We start from the raw sequence: 22,073 nt of genomic DNA, 5'->3' as shown, positions 1-22,073 counted from the left end.
TCGCTAAACTCACCCATCAAAGAGGGGAGTTGAAAGAGATCGTGTCTGTGATTCGGGTAAACAGCAACCACAAGACCACAACAGGACTGAAACCTTGGCGCTTGATAGAGCGGCCATCCCGGGTCCCGCCCTGAGCTCCTATATGTGGGGCTTGGCCCCACTCAGGGGATGGAGGAACCTGTGTCCTCGCCCTGGAGGAGGAGACCCGGGATGCGGAGGCAGGAGCCCTGAGTGCAGATCTGGGCTCAGAACAGCAGCAGGAAGGGCTGAGTGGCCAGCACTCCAGCCGTGAGCGATCCTGACTCTGAGGTCAGCTCAGCCGGGGTGGGTGAAGGGGAGGCTGTGGGCACAGGGGAATCTGTGAGGAAGGGCAGGCAGGCCCTGGATGCAGTGGGGGAGCTTTGAGGGCACCCCAGTGAATGAGGGAGGCGCAGAGTGTGGCGATGGCACAGCCCGTGATGTCACTTCTCCAGGACCCACCGTCTCCAGGGCCCCTCTCCAGGGAGAAGAACCTTTTGGGAGATCCCGCATCTGTGAGAAAGGGGGAGGTGTCATCATGTTCCCCACAGACTGTCCCCAGTCCCCTGACGCCTTGTTCTGACATGTGTGTGTGATGGAGGGGTGTGTGCATGTGTGTGTGATGGAGCAAGGTGTGTGTGTGTGTGTGGTGTGGTGTGTGCGTGTGATGGAGAGGTGTGGTGTGTGTGTGTGATGGAGGTGGGTGTGGAGCAGGAAGGGCTGGAGGAGTGTCAGCATCACAGCTTCTACTTTGGGCAGAAGGCACAATCTGGGGCCCGCAGGCGAGGCTTCCTCTGTGCTTCCCTAGGGCCTCAGAGGCTCAGGAAGAACTGGCCCACAGCTGACTCCTACATATACCCTTTGGGTTTGGTGTAAATTCCGGCTCCCTGATCCTCCAGCAGCTGGGCAGGCCTCCCTGTGGGCTTGCTGTGGGCACCGCCGGGCACTCGGTGTGGACGCAGCCTCCGCCGCCCCCCTCACTGTCAGCCTCGGCTGAATCACTATCATTTCCTCCATTTCCCTGAACTGGACGCGGCGACCCGAGAGCCGGCACCAGTTCCTCAGGGGCATCCCAGCCGTGTTGACAGCACTGGCTGCTGGCTTCATCTTCACTGACACCCACTCCTCATTTTCACCAGGAGGTGCCTGCCTCTCGAAATAGATGCGGAAAGTAAAGCAGTGTCACCCAGGACACAGAGAGGATTGGAAAGGCCCCTCTGCCGTGTGTGAGGTCACACTTCATGGTTTGGCATCAGACTCGTGAGTTACAGACACCCAGTCGCGGAGTTTGCAGCTGCTTGTGGAAGGCAACCAGGAGCCCGACACGGTGAGGAGCCGGCTGTGGAGGAGGCTGGTGAGCGGCGGGGAGGTGGGGGGCACGGGTCCACCCTGAGAGAGCCTTGGGCGGACTTCAACCCCGGTGAGGGTGAAAGACCTGGGCTCAACTGAGCGGTTCCTTCTCCTGCTCCCCCAGGAAGTGCTCCTGCAGAACTGGTGACAAAGACGGGGTGGGAGGCAGGCCGCGAGGCCAGTGGGCGAGGAGAGCAGGGCCCCAGCACCCGCCCTCAGAGCTTCTCCACCTGAGTCTTCATCTCTGCCCGGTGACCACGAACATCCTCTATTTGGGGCCTGGTTTTCTGCTTCTGAGAATCTGAACCCAGGAACTCAGCGTCCATGCTGCCCTGGAGCTTCCTGAGTTAGTTCACTGCATACCCCAGAGGGCGGGGACTTCCTTTCACTTCTGCCCTGGGTGATGTTCCCTCCCTACTAGTCCTCCTCAGGTGGACCCCTCGTCTCCTTACACTGAGGGGGGCGCTAAGCACCAAGGCTGAGGTGCTGGACGGGACGGTGGGGCTGGGTCCCGCAGCACCGCCTGGGCTCCAGGGGCAAAGAACAGAGCCCTGGGTCCCCCTGGGGCCACGTCCCCAAACCCCGAGGATCCAGTTACCTGCACAGTGGGCGAGGAGGCTGAGGAGGACAGGGGTCCAGGCCATGGTGGGGACGCTCCCTGAGTCCCTCCTTCTAGTCTCTCAGCAGACACAGCCCCTCTGGGCTCCTTCATCCCTCCCACACCCTGAGAAGGCAGGGTCCCCCTCAGCTGGACGCTGAGGCCTGATTGGGCCCTCGGGGGCAGGGCCTGCAGCCCGGGTGGGAGGAGCCTGCCTCCCTCTGGGATCCTGGCATCTCCCCTCAGAGTGGGGTAGCCCCTCCTGGGACAGCAGAGGGCGCTGGAGGGCAGCTCTGGAGGGGCTGGGGCTGTGCTCCCAGCTGCAGAACCATTCTCTGACCCAGGCTTCCTGGGGTCCCCGGGGGGTCCCTGACCAGGCCAGGCCAGCCCCACCCACAACAGGACCCACACCCAGCAGGTGGGCAGACTCAGAGGACAAGGCAGGTGGGACAGTTATGGGAGGCACCGATTTGCATGGGGACCCTGCCTTCTCAGGGTGTGGGAGGGATGAAGGAGCCCAGAGGGGCTGTGTCTGCTGAGAGACTAGAAGGAGGGACTCAGGGAGCGTCCCCACCATGGCCTGGACCCCTGTCCTCCTCAGCCTCCTCGCCCACTGTGCAGGTAACTGGATCCTCGGGGTTTGGGGACGTGGCCCCAGGGGGACCCAGGGCTCTGTTCTTTGCCCCTGGAGCCCAGGCGGTACTGCGGGACCCAGCCCCACCGTCCCGTGTCTTTCTTTCCTTTCTGCAGGGTCCTGGGCACAATCCGGGCTGACCCATGAGGCCTCCGTGTCACGGTCTCTGGGTCAGTCGGTCACCCTCACCTGCACTGGCAGCAGCAACAATGTTGGATTCTATGGTGCGGGCTGGTGCCAACACCACCCAGGTGCTGCCCCCAAACCATGATGCTGGGAAGTTCTCGGCCCTCAGGCATCCCAGCCCGGTTCTCCGGCTCCTGTTCTGGCTCCACCGCCTCGCTGACCATCTCTGAGCTTCAGGCTGAGGACGAGGCTGACTATTAATGTTCATCATGTGACTGTAGCCTCAGTGTTCCCACGGTGCCCAGGGCTGTGGGGAAATGCAACAAAAACCTCCTGGTGGCTGATGGCTCTTTGTGATGATGGGTGTCCAGCAGCAGTGGAAGGACTGGATTACTTCCTCCCCACATTGGAGGGTCAGGAGCTGGGGTCTCAGCACATCCTGTGATGGGATCTGTCTGAGGGCTGCTTCCATGCTGGTCTCACGTCCACTCTGTGTCAACTCCATGGATCCCCTGAGAATCACGAGGTGACAGACTGTCCCCCAGGCTCACACCCTCTGGATGTAAATGGGAATCCCTGAACCACAGTGTGAAGAATCATTCTCATCACTAGACATGAGGCTGGCCTTTGATTTTGGCCCTGGGAAGCATTCTATAAGCCCCAGGGATGTCCTATCTGGGAGAAGGGTCTATGTTTGTCTGGTAACCTTGGACTGGTCAGATGGGGTTCAGGTAGGCAACTCTGGGTCAAGTACAATTGGGTGCTCTCTGGGTCAAGTACAATTGGGTGCTAAACACAGAGATGATAATTACAAATAATAATAATAAAGCAAATTTGGAAAGTTATTAGTATTTATCAATCCTGACCTTGGGTCTGTTAAGATACTTTATATTAGTACTAACCTATTTCTATCTATGTGTGTAATTTAACATTTCCCTCAGTCCAAAAACAGTAAAAGTTTCCGAGGTCACCTTCTGCTTTATGCCACTTTATATCCACTGTGTCATTGAGTCCTGGTGAGCTTGTGTTTTGAAGCTGCAGCTCCTCAAAGCCTTGTTCCCGTTACTACTGCAGATAATGAGTGGATCTGCTTGGCACGCAGATCTGTTCAGTCACCAAGTCCAAGTCCCCATTTGCAGGTGACTGAGCAGAACCCCAGGGATAAGGGAAGCATGTCTGCGCTCCTGTCCCCTGCTTGTGACTCTGGGGCCAGTGAGGACATGAGCCTGACCCCCGCCCCCCCCCCCAGGTCAACAGTGCTGAATACCAGGTGGGCACAGGCGGTTGGCCCTGCAGTCACCCGCTCCCTCTCTGGTGACTGAAGCCAGGGAGCCCAGGGTCCGAGCCGACCCACTGCAGCATAGCAGCCCCCTCAGCCTGACTCCCCTCCCTGAGGGCAGCAGCCCAGCAGAGCGTGGTTTCACACCCACCCGGATGGAAGGAGCTGCTGACAGTCGTTGCCCCACGTCCCCAGGTCAGAGTCAGCAGCTCAGAGAACTGGAGTCAGTGCCCCTCTTGCTGGGTCACCGGTCGGTGAACACACACCCCTTACCTTCTGCTGCAGGACAATCTCCAGATAAAAGGAACAGGAAATTGGAATCACAGTTTCTTCATGTAATCTCCCCAAAGTCCAATATCTAGTAAAAAAAAAAATCACTGATATCAACATCCAAAAAAATAAGTAATGATGGGTAAAGAGACTCAGAGGCATCAATGCTGAGATGACTCGGATGATGAAATCAGGTGACAGATATTTTTAGTGAACAACCATCAAATCTATTTGGTGAGCAAGTACAAGCACTTTTGGGGAAAAGGGAAAAGGAAATAAATGGAAAAAATACAGTTACGAGAACAAAGAGGGGCTTCCGTCATAGCTCAGTTGGAAAGGAATCTTCCTGCAATTCAGAAATCTGCCTGCAATGCAGGAGACCCAGGTTTGATTCTTGGGTCTGGAAGATCTCCTGGAGTAGAAAGTGGCAACCCACTCCAGTGTTCTTGCCTGGAGAATCCCCTGGACAGAGGAGCCCGGAGGGTTACAGACCACCTGGGTTGCAAGAGTGGGACATTTTAGTTCAGTTCAGTTCAGTCACTAAGTTGTGTCTGACTCTTTGTGACCCCTTGAACCGCAGCATGCCAGGCCTCCCTGTCCATCACCAACTGCCAGAGTCCACCCACACCATGTCCTTTGAGTTGGTGATGCCATCCAACCATCTCATCCTCTGTCGTCCCCTTCTCCTCCCACCTTCAATCTTTCCTAGCATCAGGGTCTTTTCAAATGAGTCAGCTCTTTGCATCAGGTGGTCAAAGTACTGGAGTTTCAGCTTCATCATCAGTCCTTCCAATGAACACCCAGAACTGATCTCCTTTAGGAAGGACTGGTTGGATCTCCTTGCAGTCCAAGGGACTTTCAAGAGTCTCCTCCAACACCATAGTTCAAAAGCATCAATTCTTCGGCGCTCAGCTTTCTTTATACTCCAACTCTCACATCCATACATGACCACTGGAAAAGCCATAGCCTTGACTAGACAGACTTTTGTTGACAAAGTAGTGTCTCTGCTTTTTAATATGCTATCTAGGTTGGTTATAACTTTCCTTTCAAGGAGGAAGTGCCTTTTAATTTCATCACTGCAATCACCATCTGCAGTGATTTTGGAGGCAAGAAAAATAAAGTCAGCCACTGTTTCCACTGTTCCCCCATCTATTTGCCATGAAGTGATGGGACCAGATGCCATGATCTTAGTTTTCTGAATGTTGAGATTTAAGCCAACTTTTTCCACTCTACTCTTTCACTTTCATCAAGAGGCTCTTTAGTTTTTCTTCACTTTCTGCCATAAGGGTGGTGTCATCTGCATATCTGAGGTTATTGATATTTCTCCCAGCAGTCTTGATTCCAGCTTGTGCTTCCTGCAGCCCAGCGTTTCTCATGATACACTCTGCATATAAGCTAAATAAGCAGGGTGACAATATACAGCCTTGACGTACTCCTTCAAAAACATTCAGGGTCACAATTATTTAAAACAGTATATACTTTAAAAATTATATAAGTTTATAAGTAGTTCAAAGTGTAAGGTATTCTGGTACCAGCCAAATAAAAGATAGCATACACTTTGACCGTGTCAGTAGGAAAACAGTAAAAATTTAGCCAGGAACGTATAAGAAAATTCAAACAAGGGGTAAACTTTTTCTGACAAGACACGCTGAGGTGAAATGTCAGCAGTGATTAGCCAGATTGTAAAGCACTTCATTATTGATGATGCTGCTTCCTTCTACGTGTTATCTCTTGAGAAGGTGGTGGGGGTGTGAGCAGACAGGGCAGAACCCTCCGATGTCACAAGGAGGGACACTAGTTCCGTCACCACGCAGGGGTCTTGTCAGTGTCAGGCTCTGCAGCAGTGACGTGCCGCCTGTTCCCCACCAGGGTCCCTTGCACAGTCTGTGCTGCCTCAGCTAGGCCCATTATCCAGTTTAGCGATCAGGTTCTCTTGTCCTGGAAAGGGCAACGAAACTGGGGATGTGATGTGCCCAGACACCAACAGGTCCCATAGAAAACCCAAGCCCTGATGTCTGCGGGTCCCCAACCCTCAGGATCCACGATTTTTCCTCTGGCTCCAGATGCAGCCACTCAATTTCCTTGATGACTCTGGGCTCCTGTCCTAGGATGCAAGGGGAAGACCAGGAGAGTGAGTATGATACAGGCACCTGGTCACAGGCGGTGCTTCTCCTCTGTGTCCTGGGAGCTGGGGGCAGAGTAAGCCTGACTAATGAAGACAGCTTCTGCCTCCCAAGCAGATACAGAGGGAAAGCTGGGATATATTTTATGTAGCTCACATAGGAAAGAGGAGACAGCAAAACAGTACAGTTGGGTCAGGGAGTATATTTAAGAACAAAATGACATTGTCCCTTGGAAAGGACCTTGAGTGTTGTGTGTGTGTGTGTGTGTGTGTGTGCGCGTGTAAGACATACTAGTTAACTTCTAACAGAAGAGGAAAGAATCCAATGCCCTGCGCAGCCAGGGAGCTACATCCATGGGGTTGTCCTGGACGACCCTGACTCGATCCTGATTTAAACAAATTTGTGTCCCAGACAACCCCTGAGTCCTGACCTCTGAGCAGCCTAGGGCGCTGTGGACAGACTTGCCTGAGTGGTCTGAGGTGAGCCCTCAGACAGCCTTGAGGTCACAGGGAACACATGAGGGGCGCCTGATCTGGCCCTAAGGAGGGGACAGTGCACAGAGCAGGGGGCAGGAGTTGTCCCCGAGAGGCTCTGATCACTAGGTCACAGGATGTGTGTCTGGGCCTGGACACCAGGGGGAGCTGGTCGCCCGTTGCTGTGGGTCTGGGGTTGAGAGTTGGGAAACAGGCCCCTGGCACTGCCCAGGGGATTCTGCTCAGGGCTCCCAGCTGTGACCTCCCACCCATGGGCCGCCCACAGCCCCGACCCTGCTCGCCCCTTGGCCACCCTCCAGCACAGGCACAGGAACCAGGGCCCAGGGAGGGATCAGAGAGCTGGGGAGGGGGGTCATTTGCATGAAAGGACCCTTCCCCCTCTCAGAGTATGAAGAGGGGAAGGAGCGGTGTGGGACGCTCTGCTCAGCTGTGGGGCCACAGAAGGCAGGATGCCCTGACCATGTCCACCATGGCCTGGTCCCCTCTGCTCCTCACCCTGGTCACTCTCTGCACAGGTGACTGGATGGGGGGACAGGGGAAGGGCCCTGGGAAGATTCAGGAGCCCAGGGTCTCAAAGGAAAGAGAAGGTCCATGTCCCCATACGAGAGTCACAGTGTCTCTCTGTCCTGAAGCTCAGGGGCTGAGGTGGGAGGTCTGGATGAGGTCACCTATGAGGCCCCCATTCTGCTCCTCACTTCTCCTGCACAGGGAGTGGGTCCTGCGCTCAGCCTCCTCTCTGGCCCCTCACAATGACCATGGCTCTGGCAGGGTTGATTCAGCCACATTCAGTGACTACATCCTAGGACAGATGGCCACACTCACTTGTGCTGGAAACATTAACCATGCTGTCAGCGAGGGGACAGCTTGGCTGCAGCCACACCAGTGCATTCTTTTGGGTGTTAGTTCTAGAAGGTCTTCTAAGTCTTCATAGAACCATTCAACTTCAGCTTCTTCAGCATTACTGGTCAGGGCATAGACTTAGATTACTGTGATATTGAATGGTTTGCCTTGGAAATGAACAGAGATCATTTTGTCATTTTTGAGACTGCATCCAAGTATTGCATTTCGGAATCTTTTGTTGACTATGATGGCTACTCCATTTCTTCTAAGGGATTCTTGCCCACAGTAGTAGATATAATGGTCATCTGAGTTAAATTCACCCGTTCCAGTCCATTTTAGTTCACTGATTGCTAACATGTCTATGTTCACTGTTGCCATTTTCTGTTTGACCACTTCCAATTTGCTTTGATTCATATCTAGAGAAGCACTAAATCCTTTCATAGTAACATCAGATCCTCACGACTAGCAAAAAACCTTTTGTAAAATGAGTGCTTAATGGTATTGCGCTCCCCTGTCACCAAAACCTTTTATACTGACTTTCCCCCCTGCCACTTTGGAGCAGTCTCTCAGAGCTATCTGAGATGGTGCCTCCTGGGCTGCAGTCCTCATTTTGCACTAAATAAAACTTAACTCGCAACTCTCAAGCTGTGCATCCTTTTTAGTTGACAGATTAAACATAATAATGTCAGTGATACAGCCAGGACCTGCACAAGGCCCAAAACATGTGGTCAGCTTCATTGTGAGTGAATCTGAGGCTGTAGAAAAACATGCACCATTACTGGTTTGAAAAGTTAGTTAAAGAGGATTTTAGGGTGTGAGTAAGGGAATATTGTTTTCACTGACATTTGTGTTTTATTTGGAGGAGCTACTGTACAATTGCGCTCATTTCACATGCTAGCAAGGAAATCCTTAAGATCCTTCAAACTAGGCTTCAACAATATTTGAACTGAGAACTCCAGATGTATAAGCTGGATTTAGAAAAAGCACAGGAATCACTGATCCAATTGTGCTGATTTGGATCACTGATCCAAATCCACATTTGTTGGATCATAGAAAAAGCAAGATAATTCCAGAAAAACATCTACTTCTGCTTCATTCAGTTCAGTCGCTCAGTCGTGTCCGACTCTCTGCAACCCCATGAACTGCAGCACACCAGGCCTCCCTGTCCATCACCAACTCCTGAAGTCCACCCAAACCCATGTCCATTGAGTCGGTGATGCCATCCAACCATCTCATCCTCTGTCATCCCCTACTCCTCCCACCCTCAATCTTTCCCAGCATCAGGGTCTTTTCAAATGAGTCAGCTCTTCGCATCAGGTGGCCAAAGTATTGGAGTTTCAGCTTCAGCATCAGTCCTTCCAATGAACATCTCGTTTAGGATGGACTGGTTGGACCTCCTTGTAGTCCAAGGGACTCTCAGGAGTCTTCTCCAACACCACAGTTCAAAAGCATCAATTCTTTGGCTAAAACCTTTGACTGTGTGAATCACAATAAACTAAATTGTGATTTATTTAAACTAAATTGTGAGAAATTCCTACAGAGATGGGGATAGCAGTCAACTTACTTCCCTCCTGGGAAACCTGCATGCAGGACAAGAAGCAACAGTTAGAACTGGATATGAAACAAAGAACTGGTTCGAAATGGGGCAAAAAAGTACATCAAGGCTGTATGTTGTCACCTTGCTTATTTAATGTATATGCAGAGTACATCATGGAAATGACGGGCCCATCATGGGCTGGATGAATCATAAGCTGGGATCAAGACTGCTGGGAGAAATATCAACAACCTCAGATATGCAAATGATATCACCCTCACGGCTGAAAGTGAAGATCCTGTTGATGAGAGTGAAAGAGCAGAGTGAAAAGGCTTGTTTAAAACTCAGTTTTCAGAAAATGAAGATCATGGCATCTCATCCTATCACTTTATGGAATCAGATGAGGGAAAAGTGAAAACAGTGGCAGATTTTATTTTCTTGAGCTCCAAATTCACTGTGGACAGTGACTGCAGCCAGGAAAGTAAAAGAAGCTTGCTCCTTGGAAGAAAAGCTATGACCAAGCTAGACAGCATATTAAAAAGCAGAGACATCACCTGCTGACAAAGGTTCCCATAGACAAAGCTATGGTTCTTCCAGTAGTCATGCACACATGTGAGATTTGGGCCATAAAGAAGTTTGAGGGCCAAAGAATTAATGTTTTTGAACTGTGGTGCTGGAGAAGACTCTTGAGGGTCCCTTGGACATCAAAGAGATCAAACCAGTCAATCCTAAAGGAATGGAATCCTGAATAATCATTGGAAGGACTGATGCTGAAGCTGAATCTCCAATACTTTGGCCACCTGATGCAAAGAGTCAACTCATTGGAAAAGACCCCAATGCTGGGAAAGATTGAGGGCAGGAGGAGAAGGGGATGACAGAGGATGAAATGGTTTGATATCCTCACTGACTTGAAGGACATGAGTTTGAGCAAGCTCCGTGAGTTGGCTATGGACAGGGAAGCTGGCGTGCTGCAGTCTTTGGTCCGGCGTGCTGGATTCTCAAAGAATTAGACAGGATTTATTGACTGAAAAGTGACAATCAGAAGTCCCTACTCCTCTGCCTGATTGCTAAACTGAAGTGTCTTTATTATGAGACATAATGTGACCTCGCTCACCTGTGAAGAGAAGAGATTAACACATTCCTTCCAAAGGCTGGCCCTTCATTAAGATGTTTTAAAGACTGGTGGCCCTGTTTACTTTGCTTCCTCATAGCCTATCCCTCTCTATTTGGCCTTTTGACTGTATTTCTACACCACGTCACTCTCTGGTAATATAAACGAACCTGGCCTTCTGAACTCTAGGAGTTGGTTATTTTGAGACTTAATATGTCATCTCAGTGAGCCAGCATTCTGAATAAAGTCATATTCCTTGCCACAACACATCTCCTCCAATTCATTGGCCTGTCATGTGATGAGCAGAGTGGGCTTCGAGTTAACAACGCTGGGAGCATTAGTTCAGATACAGCACTTGCTATGATGAATTTACTTCAGACATAGAGGGAGGGGCATGAGGTCTCTGTCCTCAGCTGTGTGGCTTCCTGGTAGGCCTGTACCTTTTGGGGTCACAGGAAGACTCTGGATGTCCTCTAAGATTTTAGCTGAGAACCTCCTTCTTTTTGTCAGTTTTTCAATCAGAACTTCCTAGTTTTCATCAGATTTAACCTCAGAATCTCCTAGTTTCTGTAATTTACCTAAGAACCTCATATTTTCTGAAATTTTGCTTCAGAACCTCCATCTTTTTGTCAGATTTTCACTCATAATCTCCTAGTTCCTGTTAGATTTTATCTCTGAGTCCCTGGTTTCTCTCAGATTTTACTTCAGAACCTCTTCACTCTCTCAGATTTTACTTGAGAACATCCTAGTTTCTGTCAGATTGTACCTCAGAACTTCCCAGTTTCTGTCAGATATTACCTCAGACCCCCTAGTTTCTGTCAGATTTTACAACAGAATCCCACTTTCTGTCTGATTTTACCTCAGACAACCATTGACCAGTTTCTGTCAATTTCACATCAGAATGCCCTAGTTTCTGTCAGATTTTACCTAAGGGGTCTCTAGTTTCTGTCAGATGTAACCTTGGAGCCCTTAGTTTCTGCGAGATTTTGACGAAGGAGTCCCTAGTTTCTGTCAGACTATACTTAAGTATTGCCTCGTTTCTATCAGATTTTACCTCCGGAGCCTGTAATTCTGTCAAATTTTACTTCAGAACCCCCTAATTTCTGTCAGATTTTACCACAGAACCACCTAGTTTCTGTCAGATTTTACCACGGAACCACCTAGTTTCTGTCAGATTTTACCTAAGGAGAACCTAGTTTCTGTCAGATTTTACTATAGAATCCCTTAGTTTCTGCCAGATGTTACTTCAGAGACTCCCTAGATTCTCTCAGGTTTTATGTCAGAACCCCCTAGTTTCTGTCAGATTGTACCAAAGGAGTCCCTAGTTTCTCTCAGATTATAGCTCAGTATCACTTAGTTTCTATCAGATCTTACCTCTGGAGCCTGTAATTCTATCAGATTTTACCTCAGAACCACCTAGTTTCTGTCTGATTTTACCACAGAGTCATCTGATTTCTGTCAGATTTTACCACAGAACCCCTTAGTTTCTGTCAGATTTTAACCTCAGTTCAGTTTAGTCGCTCAGTCCTGTCTGACATTTTGCGATCCCATGGACTGCATCATGCCAGGCTTCCTTGTCCATCACCAACTCCTGAAGCTTGCTCAAACTCATGCCCATTGAGTCGATGATAGCATCCAACCATCTCATCCTCTGTCGTCCCCTTCTCCTCCTCAGAAGCCCCTATATTATGTGAGATTTACCTAAGAAAAACCTAGTTTCTGTCAGATTTTACCACAGAACCCCTCAGTTTCTGTCAGTGTTTACCCCAGAATCCCCCTGGTTTCTCACAGATTTTACCTCAGGAGCCCCTAGTTTCTGTCAGATTTTACCACAGAACCAACCTAGTTTCTGTCAGATTTTACCCTAGAAGCCCCTGACTTCTGTCAGATTTTCCATCAGAAGCCCCTAGTTTCTGTCACATTTTTCTTTAGTACACCCTAGTTTCTACCTAGTTTTTACCTCAGAAGACTCCAGTTTCTGTAACATTTTACCTCCATATCCCCTGATTTCTGTCAGATTTTACCTAAGAACTCCCTAGTTTCTGTCAGATTTTACCAAAAGAGTCCCTAGTTTCTCTCACACTATACCTCAGTGCCATCTAGTTTCTATCTGATTTTACCTCTGGAGCATGTAATTCTGTCAGATTTTACCTAAGAACCCCCTAGTTTTTGTCAGATTTTATGTCAGAAGCCCCTAGTTTATGTCAGATATTACCACAAAACCCATTATATTCTGTCAGATTTACCTAAGGAGAACCTAGTTTCTCTCAGATTTTACCACAGAACCCCTTAGTTTCTGTCAAGTCTTACCTCACAACCCCCCTACTTTCTCACAGATTTTACCTCAGGAGTCCCTATTTTCTGTCAAATTTTACCTCAAAACCTCCTAGTTTCTGTCAGATTTTACCTCTGAACCCCGTAGTTTCTGTCAGATTTCACCTCAGAAGCCCTTATTTTCTGTCACAGTTCACCTCAGTAATCCCTAGCTTCTGTTAGATATTACCTCAGAACCCCTTCATTTCTGTCAAATTTTACCTCGGAAATCCCTAGTTTCTGTCATATTTTACCTCAGAACCCCCTAGTTCTTTCAGATTTCACCACAGAATGCCCTAGTTTCTGCCAGATTTTACCTCAGAAGACTATAGTTTCTGTTAAATTTTACCTCAGTATTCCTTAATTTCTGTCAAATTTCCCCTCAGAACTGCCTAGTTTCTGTCAGATTTTGCCACAGAATCCCTTTGTTTCTGTCAGATTTTTAACCACACAACCCCCTAGTTTCTGTCAGATTTACCTCAGAACCCCTAGCTTTTGTCAGATTTTGCCTCAGAAGCTCGTAATTTTTGTCAGTTATCACTTCAGGAAACCCTAGTTTCTCTCAGGTTCTACCTCGGAACCCCCTAGTTTCTGTCAGATTTGATCTCAGTAATCCCTAGTTTCTGTCTGACTTTTCCTCAGACCCCGTCACCTCGAGTTTCTGTCAGATTTTTCCTCAGAATCCCCTAGTTTCTGTCAGATTTTACCTCTGAACGCCATAGTTTTTGTCATATTTCACCTCAGTAATCCCTAGTTTCCTAAGGCCCACTTGACTTCACATTCCAGGATCTGGCTCGAGGTGAATCATCATACCATCGTGATTATCTGGGTCATGAGGATCTTTTTTGTACAGTTCTTCTGTGTATTCTTGCCAGCTCTTCTTAATATCTTCTGCTTCTGTTAGGTCCATAATATTTCTGTCCTTTATTGTGCCCATATTTGGATGAAATATTCCCTTGGTATCTCTAATTTTCTTGAAGAGATCTCTAGTCTTTCCCATTCTATTGTTTTCCTCTATTTCTTTACATTGATCACTGAGGAAGGCTTTCTTATCTCTCCTTGCTATTCTTTGGAACTCCACGTTCAAATGGGTATATCTTTCCTTTTCTGCTTTGCCTCTTGCTTCTCTTCTTTTCACAGCTGTTTGTAAGGCCTCCTCAGACAACCATTTGCCTTTTTGCATTACTTTTTCTTGGGGATGGTCTTGATCCCTGCCTCCTGTATAAGGTCACAAACCTCCATCCATAGTTCTTCAGGCACTCTGTCTATCAGATCTAATCCCTTGAATCTATTTGTCACTTTCGTCATAAGGAATGGTCTCGTGGTTTTCCCTACTTTCTTCCATTTAAGTCTGAATTTGGCAATCAGGAGTTCATGATTTGAGCCACAGTCAGCTTCTGGTCTTGTTTTTGCTGACTGTATAGAACTTCTCCATCTTTAGCTGCAAAGAATATAATCAATCTGATTTTGATATTGACCATCTGGTGATGACCATGTGTGGAGGTTTCTCTTGTGTTGTTGGAAGAGGGTGTTTGCCATGACCAGTGCATTCTCTTGGCAAAATTCCATTAGGCTTTGCCATGCTTCATTCTGTACTCCAAGGCCAAATTTGCCTGTTACTTCAGGTATTTCTTGACTTCCTACTTTTGCAATCCAGTCCTCTATATTGAAAAAGACATCTTTTCTGGGTGTTAGTTCTAGAAGGTCTTCTAGGTCTTCATAGGACCCTTCAACTTCAGCTTCTTCAGCATTACTGGTCAGGGTATAGACTTGGATTACTGTGATATTGAATGGTTTGCCTTGGAAATGAACAGAGATCGTTCTATCTGATTTCAAACAACATTGATTGTATTATTATTAAAATTAAAAGAAAATATGGCACCATAAGCAGGAGGAACAACAAATGATTTGGCAATCATGGCTGCTAAGGCAGCTGACACTGCAAATTGCCAAAATGTATCTCCACACCAGCCATCCATCTTGAAAGATTGGAAACAACTGTAGGGGCTAAACCTCACTTCAGTGTTTTTATTCTTGGAATTCTTAGATCATAAATGAAATATTTAAGAAAGCCCTTTCCCCACCTCTCCAGGAATGCTTCTTGTATCACTGGAAATCCTTAAAAGAGTTAAATCATAGACTCTGGATTTATCTAAGCAAATCATTTTAACTGGAATTTGAGCTTCATCTTTAATAAACTGAACAATTCTGGGCATTAATAGGTAGTTCCTTAAATGTCCTTGCATTTCATATCTCTGTGTTCCATTCTGGAGGGTCTTACATTTAAGTCCATTTATTTAAGGGTTGTTGGTTTACTGGGAAATGAGTTATAATCTTACCATCTAACTTGTATGCAACTTCAACTCTGATTTCCATAAATATGTCCAAAATATCAAAATTTTGGGGTACCAATGCAGTAAATCCATTAATCATATGAGCATATTTAATCAAAACAAGGTCCAACTAGACACACCTTCTTTCCCTTCCTGTAGTTACACCAAACTCTCTGTCCCTTGTTTGTGATAATTCTCCAATTTCATTGTCTTGTTCTGTAGGAAAGGGACCAATCCCAACTCTAGTTGTATAAGCTTTCACAACTCCATACACTTCTCCAGCATTTTAAGGGGGCATACCCAAGTCAGTACAAACACCTTCAACTGTACAGTTCAAAGAGGTTATGAAAGGAGAAATTTCAAAATCAGTATCTAGCAGTTCTGCATTTGCACCTTCTACCAAGATTTTCTTTGATGGTCCATGGAAAGCCTCATATAGGAAATAAACTCCATATATCTTGCAGTTGGTTTCACCCTTTCCATATAACCCTTGAATTTTTGGAATTTGTCTTCCATGTCTATTTCTGAAGTGGGGTATATAGATTTGTAGTGGTTAGCCAGACCTTGGAACCACTCAGAAAAGCCATCAAAGTCAGAAACAAGATCACAAATCCTAAGTCCACTCTCGTCCTCTTTGGAAGAATGAACGGGGCACATGCCCTTTTTGTGGTACCCAAATTTTTTCCTGCTTGTTCTCCTCTCTGTTGTTCCTGGATACCACCAGCTGTTTGATGAAAATCAAGCACAATATGAGCTCTGTCAGGTGTGAGAAGCCTTTGTCCCAGCCTTCCAGACCTTTCCCTTTTTGAATGTTTTTTTCTGCTTCCTCAAACAATCCAGCTAGATGAATTACCACATCATTTCCAATGAATGCAGTAATATTCAGGCTCCACTGGGAGCTGGAATTATTCCACCAGGTAATTATTGCACTGGGTAAAAGACGAAAATCACCCTCCTCAGAATCTACAACAACTGTTCAGGCCAGCGTTATTTCCTCCCTGGCAGTGGCACAGAGCGTTGGTGTCCTGCACTAGCAGATCCCCCACCTTCCCCTTGCCGTCACTGACCCACTGCCCACCAAGCACCAGGGTCACCAGGTTCCCTCCAGGCTGATCCCTGGGGCAGCCTCATTCACCTTGGACAAGGAGGATGCCCCCAGGTTGGTCTCGGCAAACGCCCTGGGTCCAGAGAGACGAGAAGAGTCTGACGGGGTCGGGGGCAGCTGGGAGTGTGTGAACTGGATTGCTCTGTAAATTTAAGTTTGAGAGTCTAGTATAAAATATAACATATATTTGAAAAAATAACATTGGTAACACTGTCAATTTCTTAACCAGATATTAGAATTTTTCTTATTTTCTAATTTTTCATTTTGTGTAGAGTATTTGAATCAATATTTAATGATAGTGGTTTGTAGTATTCCCTTTTCCTGGTTTGGTTGTCTGGTTGTTTCTTTAAACTTTACTGATTGATTGACTGATTGATTGATTGATGGCTGTGCTGGGCCTTCACTGCTCCTGGGCTGTGTTTCTGCTGTGGGGCGGCACGGCCGCTCTTCATTTCACTCAACTGGCTTCTCACTGGGGTGGATTCTCTTGTTGCAGAGCACCTGCTTGGGACAGGGAGCTTCAGCAGTTCTGCTTTCCTGCTGAGTTGCTCTGCAGAATGTGGGAGCTTCCTGGACCTGATACTGAAACCATGTCCCTTTCATCAACAGGCAGATCCTGAAACACAGGAAAACAAGGGAAGTCCTATAAATTTCCCTGTTATGTTTATGGGCTGTATGTAAAACACTTTAAGTGCTTTCTCAAAGAACCACAAATTTTGCATTTTTTTTAATGCTTAAAAAAATACAAATCAAATGTATGGGAAGCATATAACTCCTAAAATTTGTTAGATATTTACACTAAATAAGGATCCATTATGTCTTTTTGTGGAATAATTCCATGACAAAATATTCTGTTTCTTCTAAGCATCTTCATCTGTTTACTATTTTCTCTACTAGAACAAATGTTGTACTTTCTTAGAGAACTTAGAATTTCATTCCCTTTTTCTGCAAAATTTTTCCACATGTTACCAGCAGGGGGTGATGTGGGACTGCCCTGGGGTCCTTACACAGCTGCTTAGGGAGCACCACTCACTCCAAAACCTGAGCTGGGGTCCGGGCCTGTGCTCCTGGAGGGACTCAGCAGTGCGTCCTCTCTGGCTGCAGGGACACCTGAGCAGGGACCAGCGCGGTCTCAGCAGGGCCTTCCTCCAGGGGCTGCCAAGGGGGAAGCCCCCCCTCGCTTACAGTCTGGGCCGTGAGCTGAGCTCCAGCACCAGGGTCAAGGAGGGGCTGGGTGGAACCTGGGGGGACCCCATTTGCCAGGCAGCCCCTCCTCTCAGAGTCTGGGGGAGAACAGGAAGCCTGGGGCAGCAAAGCCCACTGTGGGGACCAGGGTCCTGTGGGCACCGTGGCCTGGACTCCTCTCCTGCTCGAGCTCCCCTCTCTCTGCACAGGTAGTGACGGCCCCGCGCACCAGGGCTCGGTCCCGGCCTGCATCAGCCCCCGGGGCGCAGACTCCGGGAACCTTTCCCGCAGCTCCTGCCCCGTCTCCCCGTGTCTGTGTCTGCAGGCTCGGTCTCCCAGCCTGTGCTGACTCAGCCCGCCTCCCTGTCCGCGTCTCCGGGAGCATCAGCCAGACTCTCCTGCACCCTGAGCAGTGGCTACAGTGTTGGCAGCTTGCCTAGAACCTGGTACCAGCAAAAGCCAGGGAGTCCTCCCCGGTACCTCCTGTCCTACAACTCAGACTCCCCAAAGCACCAGGGCTCTGGGGTCCCCAGCCGCTTCTCTGGATCCAAAGACGCCTCGGCCAGTGCAGGGCTCCTGCTCGTCTCTGGGCTGCAGCCCGAGGCTGAGGCTGACTATTACTGTGCTGTAGGTTCCCCAGTGGCTCAGATGGCGAGGAACTGAGACAAACCCCCGCTGGGCCACGGACTTTGGCTCTGAGCCTGGTTTCAGTGAGAAGTGTCCATAGCGGGGTTTCCAAGGAAGGCTTCTCGGCACAGAGACCTATGTGAAGGGAGGGAGGAGACACACAGGATCGTGCTGTGACCCGAGACAGCGCAGGCATCCCAGGAACCCACACATCTGACTACAGAGCCCACCTGCCCCTCCCTCAGCCTCTGGAGTCAATTCCCCAGAGCAGGTGCTGTGTCTTCAGCAGAAACGCTCCAGCGCAGCCCTGCTCCTCCTCATCTCCATCCTCTCATCCCACAGAGTGTGGGTCCCGGGCTGCAGGGACCGGTCCTCAGCTCAGATGCTGACAGGAGCTCTGGCTCCTGCTCCCTGCTCCCTCCTCGTTTCCACGGTGCTGCTAACAGGTCGGCATCTTCTAAAACTCATGGTCCTCCAGGCTCCTAGTAACTGGATGGAGAAGATATGGGGATTTTTCTTCCTTCAGAATGAACTGAGCCCTCACAAGCTGAGTCCTGAGGGGTCAGCAGAGAAGGCCCTGGCTGCCTCTCAAGACAGGCTATGCCTCCTTCTGCCACAGGTTCGCTGTCTATGAATTATCTGATGGCACCTCAACTGCAGAAACATTTTTTCAAGGTCCCACGTCCCACTTCTTTATTTTTTTTGAAATCAAACTGGACAGTCACTCATGGTCCTCCTGTTGCAGAGACCTGGACCATCAGGGCCCGTGGCTTCACTGTGGTGGGGGCGCAGGAAGATGGGGTTGTGGCCCGCCTGCCCTGGGCCTCCTGGGCCTGCAGACCTGCAGCTGTGGGGCTGGGCTCCATCCTTCCCGGTCCTGAAGGGAGGACAGGGAACAGGCAGCTGGGGAAGTGCGACAAGAAACAGCCTGCCATCTTCTTCTTAAAGAATTTTCAAGTGTCACACACCTTGCATAAATACCTACTACACTTGAAAAACCTTCTGTTTCATGATGAATCTACTCCCAACTATGCATTCAATTTATGTGAAGTCTCAGGGAAAAGCAAAACTAAACAAAAATAGTTCCTGATACTGCTGAAATGCTCCCTGGTCATCCATGTGTGATGAACCAGAACCGAACTTGAGAGTCAACCTAGTCCATCTTTATGGGGTCGTTGATAATAACTCCTTTCTTCTCTGGTCTCCAAGTACAAACAGAATCCCGCTGTGCCCAGATACACAGGGTCCCTCAAAGGTACTTGGCAGGATGATGAAGAAGCAGAAGTCCAGCATCTGTGCCCTGGAGACCGTAGTGTGGGGGAGGGGGGGGCTGTCCCAGCACTGCACATCCCGCTCCTGCTCCCGGCTTTGCGCTCTGCTCTGAACCCTGACACTTAGGGAAGCTGGGTGCCTCCCTTTCTCTGGGGACTGTATCCTGAGAAGCCCGTCATCGCCAGGTACTGGAAGACCCTCCCAATTAGGACCTGTCTCCCAGATTCATCACTTGCTCATTTTCTCCTCTTTTCCCTCATGACCTCTCTCACTTTTCCCTCCCTGGTCCCTTGTTTGAGATGATACTGGATAAATATTGCTCTTTTCAACACAGACCATGTAAAACCACCCCTATTAATTCTATGGAGTCTAACACATGAACTTGGACTGTATCCACTGAAGATCAGGTAACAGGTCATAAGGGTTTCTAAGTCGAGCAATACAGGAGGAAACCCTAAAAAGGATGAGATTCCTATTTATAGCCATAATCGCTTATATCAAGCATTTTAAACAGAAAGGTTATGAAACCAGACTAAAAACATCTTATATATATTGGAGTCACAAATAAACACTGTCAGGATCTGGACATAATCAAGAAAATGACATGTTTTCCCTAAGAAAGTCATATTCTCTCGGCAAAGACAGAAATAAGAAGAGAGATGGGCATTTGATGGGCTGGGACGCCTCCTGGAGACCCTGCAAACACAACATCAACCACGTTTCAACCTGGGAGAATCATGACAGAATCACGATCAGGTATTACCCATGGACACTCTGGGACTTTGAAGCCTTGAATTTGTTTCGAGGTTGTTGTGCTCTGGTAGTGACCCCAGGAGCCAGGCAGCGCAAACGGAGACATCAGAGAATCTGAAATTACATTAGCATTCCATATGAGTCTGCAGATCATTAGTGACCTGGAGAGATCAATGACCAACTACAAACTACACGGAGGGGGCTCATTCTACTGCCCTGGGCGGTGACATCAGAATGACCCTCCTGCAAGTGTGAGAAAGCCCTTCCAGGAGGCTGTGGTGTGAAGCGCGGGAGGAGGAGTCTGAGTCCAGCAGGGGGCGCTGTGGGGCCGGTCCTGAGACCTCAGGGTCCTGGCCAGGTGGCTGGCACCTCCTCCCGGGGCTCTTGCCCACGTGGGCAGCAGGGTCCTCACTGGAGGGTGACCTTCCTGCACCGGGGCCCCCAGGGGACACGACAGCTCTCAGCTCAGAGCCACGGGCTTGCCTCTCAGTTCCTGCTCTTCTGTCTCGTCCTGGAGGTGATCTGTCTAAGCGAAGAGCAATGAACATCGCACAACAGAAATGAACTTGCTTCAATAAACTCTGCCATTATTTCAATTATTTCTTTCTTATTTTGCTGTATTGTTTCTCATTTTTCAATGTTGTCTAGTGACATATGTGGAAACTGATATTTTGTTTTTACCTCCCTAATAACTTCTTTTCCATGTTTTTTAATATTTCTCTTCAATTAAAGAATTTGATAAATATAAAATACCCATTTAATCCAACTGTATCAGCAAATATTTTCATAATAGGCAAAAGATTCAAGACAAATATTTCTGTGATATGAGTTGACTCTCTCTAGCATGTATAGCGGAGAAGGCAATGGCAACCCACTCCAGTACTCTTGCCTGGAAAATCCCATGGACGGAGGAGCCTGGTAGGCTGCAGTCCATGGGGTTGCTAAGAGTCGGACAAGACTGAGCAACTTCACTTTCACTTTTCACTTTCATGCATTGGAGAAGGAAATGGCAACCCACTCCAGTGTTCTTGCCTGGAGAATCCCAGGGACGGGGGAGCCTGGTGGGCTGCCATCTCTGGGGTCGCATAGAGTCGGACACGACTGAAGCAACTTAGCAGCAGCAGCAAGTATAGAGAAAATAAAATAATCATGTGAATTTTAATAAATAGCTCATTTATCGGGGAATAAAACATGAATACCAAATAAAAGCTTTATCTCACACTGAGATAAGCACCAATTTTGTTCCTCATCTTCCCCAATTATTTCGGAGAGTCTATGCTCTTGCTTAATCTTCTTACACCCTCCACAGCAGAAAGTCAAATGAAGGAAATTTTAAACGTTTCATGTTTGCACCGAGGTGTTCACATACTGTTACTTTTATTTTCCATCATGAGACACATGTTTTCCTAAACTGTTAGATCTGATATTGCCCAGGATGTCACAATTTCATAGTGACGCTGTGAACAGTCCCCTCAAAACCTGAAGTAAAATTAATTCCTTAGGATAGAAGCTTCTTTAAAAAAAAAGGAGGTTGTCACCCCAAGCCTGGCTATGCAACTCGACATGTGAGAGTCCCTCAGGCCTGCTCCCCCACTGCTGCTCCTGGGACAGAGACCGGAGCTGAGTCAGGGGAGACGCCTGTCCCCTCACACCCCATATGGGCTGTGATGTCCGGTGGGCTCTCTGCTGCAGGGAGAGTGGCTGCTAACACCCTGCAGAGAGCGCAGCAGGGGTTTCACTGAGGAAAGAAGAAATGTCCCAGGGATGGGGGGAGCTGTGGGGTGGACGAGACTGTGGGCAGGAGGTGAGGACTCCCCGTCTCCTCCTTCAGCCTCAGACTCTCTAGGGAGGACCTGGAGGACCCAGGTCACCAGGGTCATGGGGAATATTTGGTAAAAGATACTTTTCCATCACTCACATCTCCTCCATGTGCTGTCCCAGGTCTGTGCGAAGTCCAGAGTGTGCCTTCTTCACGACGAACATGCCGTGGGACTAACATGCTGAGGGCACCTCAGGTGACCTGGGCAGGGAGAGGCGGGAAGTGATTTGCATGAGGCCCCTCCTCCCCCTGATGGGCTGGAGGCATGAAAAGGCCCAGGACCCCACCT

The 22,073-nt window shown here is 48.6% G+C and overlaps 1 pseudogene and 1 gene segment (V, D, J or C); one reads left to right on the top strand and one right to left on the bottom strand.

Annotated features, from left to right (window-relative positions):
- Positions 1–8,406, top strand: part of LOC122440814 — a 44,688-nt gene extending 36,282 nt beyond the window's left edge. Inside the window, 2 exon segments of the V gene segment in view lie at positions 7,672–7,739; positions 8,395–8,406. Of these exon segments, the coding sequence occupies positions 7,672–7,739; positions 8,395–8,406 (80 nt within the window).
- A 1,137-nt stretch (positions 8,407–9,543) lies between these two features.
- LOC122440195 lies at positions 9,544–21,948 on the bottom strand (annotated as a pseudogene).
- Between the last annotated feature and the right edge of the window lie 125 nt (positions 21,949–22,073).

This window comes from Cervus canadensis, chromosome 1, assembly GCF_019320065.1.
Source record: "Cervus canadensis isolate Bull #8, Minnesota chromosome 1, ASM1932006v1, whole genome shotgun sequence".
Lineage (NCBI taxonomy): Eukaryota > Metazoa > Chordata > Mammalia > Artiodactyla > Cervidae > Cervus > Cervus canadensis.
The sequence above is the reverse complement of the archived record's forward strand: the minus strand, read 5'-3'. Positions and strand labels throughout refer to the sequence as shown.